This window comes from Mchenga conophoros, linkage group LG1 (assembly GCF_057382185.1).
Source record: "Mchenga conophoros isolate Kocher_MC1m ecotype Shallow Benthic linkage group LG1, M_conophoros_male_GT1.1, whole genome shotgun sequence".
NCBI classification, from domain to species: Eukaryota; Metazoa; Chordata; class Actinopteri; order Cichliformes; family Cichlidae; genus Mchenga; species Mchenga conophoros.
Genome location: NC_140526.1, coordinates 21338559 through 21348136, shown reverse-complemented (window position 1 = coordinate 21348136; position 9578 = coordinate 21338559). Strand labels below are relative to the sequence as shown.

Below are 9578 nucleotides of genomic sequence, written 5' to 3'. Positions count from 1 at the left end.
CCCTAACTGCCCCCTTTTATAAAAATTTTGTGGACATTGGCAGGTTTTTTCCCCCTGCATTCCAAAACTATATCATAACAATGTGATTGGATACTTGCAATATTGACCCTGGACCAGCATTGAATATGATGATCCAGGAACAACACCAATATGGGGATATCAGATTATTCTGGAACAGAGTGGAGATATTTGGTCTTAATGCACAGCTCCATGTTTGGTGTTTGGTGAGAATCAAATACAGCAGACCTCAACTCAATGGAAATGCTGTGGTGCGACTTTAAAACATCTGTGCAGGAATAAATGCCCCCCAAACTCGATGAAATGGATCAACAAAGAAGAATGGGCCAAAATTCTGACACTTCAAGTTATTGCTGCTAAAGGTGGTTTTACAAGCTACTGAATCATTGGCAGTACTTAGTTTTCATAGCAACGAATATTTGTCGCTACTGAAATGACTAGAGGAAATATTTCAGGCACTTTTTATTTAAAGGAGAGGTGACAGACCATAAAATGAACAGAGAACGGACAGCACAGGCGGCACACATGTGCAAAGACAGAAAAGGAATCATGAAGTCTAAACAGTGCTCGTTTACAAGAAAAAAAAAAATCTCTCAGTGCTCTGAAGTAACAATCAAACATGGCACAAATGAGAACCATGAGCTGAGTATTGCACTTGAAGAACTGCTGTGGAATGTGCTTACATTTGAAACATTTTTTTAATAGAAAAAACAACAGATAAAAACATTTTTCTTTAAATATGTATTAAAAGTCTCTCAGGGACTTCATTATCTATCAAACCTGAGAGATTCTATTGTGTAGATAAATATACAATGTTTCTACTGTGGCATTTAATGAAAAAGTGCCATATTCAGCATTCAAAGTACCAGAACCAGAATGTATAATTACAAGATCTAATTTAATTAAATATCTATTTCAGCACACAATATAATTGGTCCCTAAACAGAATCATCTTATCTTTTGCTGCAGCAAACATCCTTTCAACTTTTCATTTCAAGCAAGATTATAACTTATCTCTGCTGACCATGAAGAAGGCCTCACGAGCCATAAAGCCTCCCAAAATGTCTCTGACCCTTGAGTATCGGGGTCATTTGATTCAAGTGTGTCTGATGATATGGTAAACTGGCAGAGACGTGATGTATGAGGTCTCTGTTATTCTGTTTAGCGGGTTCTTTCGTTGCACTCTTACACCCAGTCCAAAGATCTCAATCAGTGTCTCACACAAAGTTCCTCTTCCCTTATGTGTCCTCGTGTCGGTTGTAATAGTCACTGAAGAATGAATAAATACTGAACACCACACACACAGCCACAAACAGCGTCAAAGTGAGCCATAGAAGCCGCCGACTCGTGGATACCTTGGGGCAGAACTCGCCTACAACAGCCAGGACTTCCTCCATCCTCCTGCAAAGATAATAAGTTCATATAGCAGGTGACAAAATATTGGGCAGGGGAAAGTGCTCATTATGGAGGAACTACAGAAGTTTCTTTAAATTACAGACATTATCTAAACTATAAAAAGACAGGGGAAAAGACCGTATATATTTGTTGAAATAATGGCTGTGGAGGCTAATTTTACTCTCACTTTTAATCCCACAAGATTAATTTAGCGATACGCATGTAAAAGTTATATGCAGCTGTGCAACCTTTGCAAGCTGTGCAAAGGTCTTGAGCTTTTTCCTGTAATTTTTTAAAGTGGTCTTGAGCAAAAGTTGCCAGACATTGGCTGCGTTTTCACTCATTTTCAGTCCAGTCCTTGTACCTGACTATTTTCTTTCTTTTTCTTGTTTTGACAAATGAATCATTCAAGCATAAAAAAGCCAACACATAGCAAATTAACAAAGACCTGACACACGACCTGAGTTGATCCATGTACCGTTTATGTTTGCTTTTATGCTCTATTTTCACATATGTTTGCAAATGCTTCCATAAATCACTGCACAAATCACTGAGTGTTTTGTGCTTGGACTTATTAATCTTTTCTGTTTTTTTATGTGTTATACTTTCAGCACTTTCTGGGTTGGTTTCCTTATTTTTATGCCTTTCTAGTTTTAGTTTAGTAATCTAGGTTCTGTTCATGGACATTGTTTGTACTCAGTTCCTTGTTTCAGTTATCCTGCATCTTACTGTTAAGTCTCTGTCTCTGTTAGGTGTTTTCCTGTTTTATCTTGGTGGTCTTTCATCTCTTGTTCTTTGTGTGTAATTCTACTTCCCTTGGTGCGTTATTTCTAATTAGTTCCAGCTGTATTTCCCAGCTGTTTCCACTTCCCTCATTACTTCTTGTAGTTATTGTCTCCATTTCCCCTTAACTTTCGTTGAGTTGTCCTTGGCAGGTGTCTTACCTAGTGCTGGTCTTTCCTTGTGCTTTCTATTGTTCCCTGAATGTTTGCTTTCCTCATCTTAATACGTCATCTTGGATACTTTCCAGACTTTTTAAACCTTGGTAGCTGTCAGCATTAAAAGCTCACCTTATGTTATTCTGTCTCAGCGTCTTGCATGTGGGTCTGTAATAAGGTCTACCATCCCCACAGCAACTCATGAGAGAAATGAGGTGTGGCTAAAGACTTTTGCAGAGTACTGTAGATATAAACTCACTCTTTGTGATTTTAAAAATGGGTTTGTGGTGTTGTTATAATTTTTTTATGTATTTTCAATTAAATGTAACATTTTGTGTGTAATAAAGAGATTCATCTTCCACTGATCATGAATTATTTACAAAAAGAGCACAAATAATTTGTTGTGCTTATATCAATACTATCAGAGATGAGCATAAATACACAATTTATATTTCCTTTTCTAACATGACAGAGTGAGTTCACCTGCTGTTCTTAAGCCTCTCTCCGCTCTCTTCGTCCTTATTTTTTGTTTCCAGCAATTTGTCCGCAGCACTTTCGTCTTCACGTTTTTCTTCCTGAAGCGCCTTGCCTTGCTTCAGTCCATCTTGGTAGCTGCGTTTGAAATATTCACATTTACAAGTGAAATTGGGACACACAACTGAAATGATTTCTGATAAACAACTGTGTCATCACACTGTCCGCTTATCTACACTAAAAAGCAGAAGAGAGGGCCTCACCCTTTTTGATAGGCCTCCTCTTCGATATTTGCCTTGATCTCGGCTCGGAGCTCCTCCAGGTTTACTGAAGGCTTGGCTGGCTCATTTTCCTGCTCCGACACACTCTTTCCACTGCATTGTTTCAGATAGGAAAGAACAATTAGCCTTGGACACCGTGACGATCACAGCAGACGTAACAAAACACTGTTACAGTCAGGTTCCATCACAGTACTGCGGCCCGGTCGTATAACGGATGAGACGCAGCGCAGGCCGAGTGGGATGTGCATCCCACCATCACGAGAACGATGAGTACAAACGAAAAACTGTGATTGCACTTTGCACATTTGTTATTGCGATTGTCCTTAAAGAACATCTAGCCCAGACACTGAGAGAGCTCTACTCAGGCTGACTTTATAACTACAATATGATTGGAGCCTTGTGCCTGGACTTCATCAAACTCTTTCATAAATGTTTAGATTACTGGATAGCAGTCCCGTAATAGCATATCCCTCAACTCTAGCTTTTTTTTTTAATGCTTTCAGGTTTATTTTTACCTCACTGGAATTGTTTCTGCACTTTAAAAACATCCTGAAGGTCACAAAAACAAGCTGAAGTCCCATCTGAGCGCTTTTGATAAAAATGATTAGAAGTTCAGGGGTGAGAGGACTGAGGAATGACCTTGAAAATTAAGCAGTGGCACGTGACTTACATGCAGCCATGTATGTGTGTGTGCACGTGTAACAATATTAATACAAGAAACATACCATTCTGTTCCTGGTTGTGCAGCCTCTGTGGAGGTGGTGCCTTTCACGTCATTTGCTTCACACTGAGGAGAAAAGTGTTAAAAAAAATCGTAACCCTAATCTAAATCTTAATAACAAAACAGTATTTGCTACAATTGGCTTTACTTCTCTGGATGAACATATGCTTTAACATTTCGGGCCTTTATAAACTTTATTATCTATTTTTGATTTTTCAGTTCCTCTTGGAGAAATACTAATTTCACATTTCAGAAGGTTTTTGGCACAGTTACATAACCCTTGTTTTTGTGCTATGGTCTGTGTATTTTGAATTTTGTACACACTCAACAGATGTGAATTATCTCAAAAAGAAAAAAGAAAAATGACAGAGTGATACAACAGTTTTAACCAAGGACAGCAAAACAAATCTGACTAAAACTGTGTTGTGAGGACTGCCTCGAATTTCTTGAGCTGACATTGTTTTTAGTGATTGTCCCTCGAGAGGATTCAAGTGTCCAGCCAGGTTCCCTTCACTGTGCCAGAAGAATGTCACAACTTGTTTATGGAACCAGATTTGACTGACTGCTAAGCCAGGACAGATCTAGCCTTTCCTTGACTTTCCCAAAGGAAATGAAGGTTTTTCTAGCTACGTTCACTTCTGGTAAACCCGGAGAACTCATTGATGACATAGATTGAAGTGATGAGTTATTTATAGGATCAAGCTCTACTTGTTCAGAAACTAATTTTGAATTCGCTATCCTGAGATGCCCAGTGATACCTTGCATAGTGTCCAGCAGCACCTGGAACCTTGTATTGGATAAGCAGAATACCTGGAGAGAACCCAGGAAGGAAGATGCAAACTCCACTTTGCACGCAGGGTCCTCTGATCAGTAATCATTGCTTTAATATGAGACAGACAGTCTGATACTTTATGGACTTTATTGTACCAGTTTCGACTCATGTCAATGGTCAAACACCTCGAGTGACCCTGCTAAAGTAAAGTAAACTTCTATAGGAGTAATCTTCTATATGCCAGATATTTGGTGTTAATATGTTTCTTATAAAGATGAACTATTTTAGCAGGAACTCATTCAGAAACTCCACAGTTTTATTTCAATGTGCTACTGAGGACTGCTCTGAGAATCAAAGAGAAAAACATTTGTTTGTATCAAGCAATCTGTCACATACGACACATAAAAAAAGTTTTAAAAAAGTACTTTTTCCTTTTAAAAACTGTTTGTGTCTGTAAAAATGCCAGCTACATTTACAGAAATACTTGAGTGGAAGTATTTTATTTTACAAGAGATGAATATGTTGCCCACCTGCTGAGAAACTTTAACTCAGCAGTTTATCTGTGAGCGTGGGTGTCATTGTACTAAATGCTTAATACATCATTTCCCATCATTTCTCATCAGGAAAGGAAGACCTACCAGGACAGGAAGAGCAGCACCAGTTGTGGGTCCTGCGTTGGAGCCTTGGCCAGCTGTGGCTGGGGTCTGACCCGGGATGTTAAGAAGATTAAACTTTGGCACCACCGCTACGCTCACCCTGCGTCGAGGCACCTGGTCGGGTGAAAAGAAGACAAAACATGGAGCACTGTGTTTTACAAAAACAGAGTCACTATAACTTTTCTTTTTTGTAAAGAAAAACGAAACAGAAAAAAACTGTAAAAACGGGGGAGGGTGAGACATTTTTAGGTGTGCTCGCAGCATGACAGTATGGTCATACTTGCCACCCACTTTGGCGGACGGATTTATCTCTGACCCTTTGGACTGGTCAGTGAATAGGAATCATGGTCCCTAGAGGCGCCGATGGGGACATAATTTATAGGTTCGAGGAGGTTAAGACCATTATCCTCGTCTAGTCTCTTTATTTTATTTTATTTATTGTTGTTTAGGGTTCAATTTAAGATTCTTCAGATCACTTTTAGAGCTCTTCATGGTCAGATGCCTCCGTATAATAGTGAACTTCTGTATGGAACCATATCTAACTACTAGCTCTCTGAGCTCAGCTGATCCTGTTGGTGATGCGTCAGAAGAAGTTAATGACAAAAGGCAAAAGGTGACTGTGCTTTTGAATTTGTGGCCCCCAAGTTGTGAAACTCGCTTAAATAGAATTTTGGATCTGTGGACACTGTTGATAACTACCAACCTGTACAGATTTACTTTTATATTTTTAAACAGCTACTGTGAAAAATAACCATGACAATCAGCCAAGTGGTTGAATCTTTATATTGCTTGTTTTGTCTGACTGGCAGTTGCACATCCAAAACCTGTGCAACAACGTGAAGCAGAAAAAAAAAACACAAAAAATTCATTGCTTACCTTTCCAGGGATGAGGGGCATTGGTCTACATGGACGTGGAAGTCCATCGTCTTTATAAAGAGAGACAAAGAACCAGCATTAATAAAGCACAGTAACCATTTAAATGCTGATGTTTCTCCCACATCGACAGTAAAGCTGCTCAGTAATGCAGCATTAGTACACTCCAGGCGCTGTGGGAATTTCCTAGCGGAATATACGAGTGAAGATGAAGCCAGCAGCGGTGCTGAAAAGGGAACACAAGTGTAATCTTACCTCCAGGGTCTACAGACACTCCGTAACGAGTCGAGTTCTGGTTGGCCAGCTTCTTAAACTCCATGAGCTCTGCATGGTCCTTCTCATACGTCCTCTTAAGATTTTCCACATACTGCATCATAACCTCTGTGGCCTTGTTCATACGCTTCTCCTGTTAGACAATAAAACCAGTCTAAGCAGGCTTAAGTTACAGCATGAGCACAAAAACAAGAGCTTCCACTAAAAAACTGTACATAGAGAGGAAATCATTCAACAGATGTACAAACCAAATACACAATAACCTGTGTATTTATGGATTTGTCCAACATATCTTTGACTTCTCCCATCATGTTGCTGATATTTTAAGTGAAGTTAAATGTTTTTAAAGGTGAATTAATGACACTATAAATAAACTGAAAACACACAGATTATTTATTTGATATTATGGGAAAACACAAACAAGTATTTCTCTAAAAATATCCACACTCATCATGAATGAAAAAGAGGAATTAATAGATTGCTATTAATAGATTGGTAGCTGTACACAAAAGCAATGATTCATCTGATTGATTTGGGGTTTTAAATAGCTGAAGCTCTTTTCCTGATGTTTTCATTAGCTGGCCTGAGGTCAGCCATGACATCAGATAAAAATCCTCCAGCATAATTTAAAAAACGCTGCCAAACAGGCATTCCTGGAGTACCAGTTGTTTAAACAATAAGCTGTTTCGTGTATTTTCGCAGCATGTTTCACTAAATTGTATAAAATTCTCATTCGTCTGTGTGTAACTGCACCTGGCGAACTGCGCCCACTATCTCTGCTCTGCTGGAGAGCCGTGTGGCAAGCCTGTGCAGCACTGCTACCGTCTCTTTTAGGCGCTGATAGGCTTCGCGCTGCTCCAGGTTCTGCCACATCGGCGCAGTCATCTGCAAGAAACACAACATGTTGTTGCAAATCTCAGGAAGAGAAAGTGTGCGTCCTTTATTGCACCTCAGGCAAGAAAAATATTTACTGTGGGACACGTCCAGGAAACATTCAATAAATGAATGAGCACTAAAGAGCCAGGGGGAAATCTCCTTTTGTTGTAAGTTATCATCTATCTTACATCAGCCTCTGCTTTCGAGGACCAACCTTTAGCGCTCCTTTGAAGTCGTCTAATTCTTTTTCCGTGTCCTCCTCAGTCAGGTTCCTCTCCCTCTCTGACTGCTTGAGTCGCGTCTCCAGAGTGTAGTTGTCATTACGAAACGCCAGTGACAGCTGGACGAATGCATTCTGTAGAAAGAAAGCTAATGCAGTTCAACACTCAGATTAAGAAACATATTAAAATGAAGGTGAGCTGCCTGTGATCGCAACACATGAACTCATTGTAAATAGTCATAGACGGGAGTCGGTGCACGCGGTTACTGATGTGTGAGAATCAAGCGTCCCTGAGATGAGCATGGGGAACAAACTGTGAGTGTGGCATTCGACCTCTTGATGTTTTGTTATGTTGATCAAAGCTAATCTGCAGAGGTTTTTCCAACATACACGCCTGAGAGGAAATCTATGACCTCTGACTGTCCTGATCCAGACACATCCCAGAGGGAGCAGCGCGAGAGGCTATAGTCCGGGGCTTACAGCGTCACAGATGCCTGGATTTTCTCCACAGGAAATCACACAGAGTCTCTTTGGACTGATCAGGAACAGAAAAACACTTTCCTGTTGACAGAACACCACCGAAGCCAGGCAGGCAACCTCTGACGACCATGTAATTGTTTTTGCATCTCTTGTATAATTTTACAACTTCCATGAGCAACTTTTACCCAAGAATATCCCCAGCAGGGAATTATAAAGTTTTTATGATTCTAAGCATCTGCTTTGGGAACACAACAGGTTATTACAAACACTTGCACATGTACTTGAAAAAGCTCAAACCTGAGTGGAACAATCCATCTGCTTCCAGTGTTTGAACACAAGTCACTGTTCAAAGCAAACACTTTACTGCTGGCAGTCACTTTTATGATTTGCTATATTCTAACTCATGTGCAGCTAATCACTGTGGATAATTTAAAAGGCGCAAGTCAGAACGTTAAAGCAAATATGTCTTATTTGAAAAGGAACATTTGGAATCTGCTTAAACTTATGTTTCGTTTTTCTTTTCTTTGTTTAAAGAAGTAAATTACATTTTTAAATTGGTCGAGTCTCCACTCCCTTCAGGCTTCCAAATGTTACATAAGATAAAGTGTCTTTAGCTTCTATAGAAACATATTTGCTCATTTATTTGTGTAAACTGACTTTGTGCACAGAAAATATGTGAATGAGCTTCAGAAGTGCTGTTAGGTGGATTTTGTTACCATCATTTAGCTGTTTCCAGTCTTTTACTAAGATTAGTTATCAAACTAACTGCTGTAACAAAATTATTTCCCAAATTTGCAATAAATATTACTTTATATTACATCATATCGACTGGCATTATTAGGTAAAATTAGATTTTCACAGATACATCAGTATGGAAGTATTTATTGTCTATTTTCAGTCAAAGTGATGCTTGGTGTAGCCTCAAATCAGTCCCAAAGGTGCTCAGTTTCCTGTTCTTAGTGATAGGAGCAGCACCCAGTGTGGTATTCTGCTACTGTAGTCCATCTGTTTCAAGGTTTGATGCATTGTGCATTCAGAGATATTTGTAATGGGTGTTTTTTTGAGTTACTCTTGCCTTCCTATCAGCCCAAAAGCAGTCTGGCCATTCTCCTCTGACCTCTGATATCAACAAAGCATTTTCACCCAGAGAACTGCCACTCACTGGAAATTTTCTTTGAACAGACGATTGTTTGGAAAAACCCAGCAGATCAGCAGTTTCTTACTCAGACCAGCCCATCTGGCACTGACAACCATGTTACATTCAAAGTCTCTTAAATCACGTTTCCTCCTTATTCTGATGCAGTTTGAACTTCAGTGAGTCGTCTTGATCGTGTCTATGTCCCTGATCAATGCACTGAGTGCATGATTGGATATTTTCATTAATAACGTTTGAATTAGGTGTACCTAATGTAGTGTACACATGCATAAACAGAATAAGGGCCAGTGTGTCAGTATTGCTCCCTTTTAATTTACAGACTAAACCCCATTATCCATCCTCTTATCTAGTTCTTGGTGAGAATATAAATTCAGAGATCAGGTACCAACCTCAACTTCTTTTTCGCTGAGTGGAGGAGCACTGGAATGAAATGAGAGAATGGAAG

The 9578-nt window shown here is 39.5% G+C and overlaps 1 protein-coding gene across 1 annotated transcript in view; it reads right to left on the bottom strand.

Annotated features, from left to right (window-relative positions):
• Window positions 1-456: 456 nt before the first annotated feature.
• Window positions 457-9578, bottom strand: part of irag1 (inositol 1,4,5-triphosphate receptor associated 1) — a 36112-nt gene continuing 26990 nt past the window's right edge. The window contains exons 28-37 of the mRNA XM_085269796.1: window positions 9523-9553; window positions 7492-7632; window positions 7155-7286; window positions 6384-6534; window positions 6132-6181; window positions 5238-5369; window positions 3832-3893; window positions 3089-3199; window positions 2835-2963; window positions 457-1419 (exon numbers count right to left, since the gene is read on the bottom strand). Of these exons, the coding sequence (XP_085125922.1) occupies window positions 1257-1419; window positions 2835-2963; window positions 3089-3199; window positions 3832-3893; window positions 5238-5369; window positions 6132-6181; window positions 6384-6534; window positions 7155-7286; window positions 7492-7632; window positions 9523-9553 (1102 nt within the window). The 3' untranslated portion in view covers window positions 457-1256. The remainder of the gene's footprint in view (window positions 1420-2834; window positions 2964-3088; window positions 3200-3831; window positions 3894-5237; window positions 5370-6131; window positions 6182-6383; window positions 6535-7154; window positions 7287-7491; window positions 7633-9522; window positions 9554-9578) is intronic.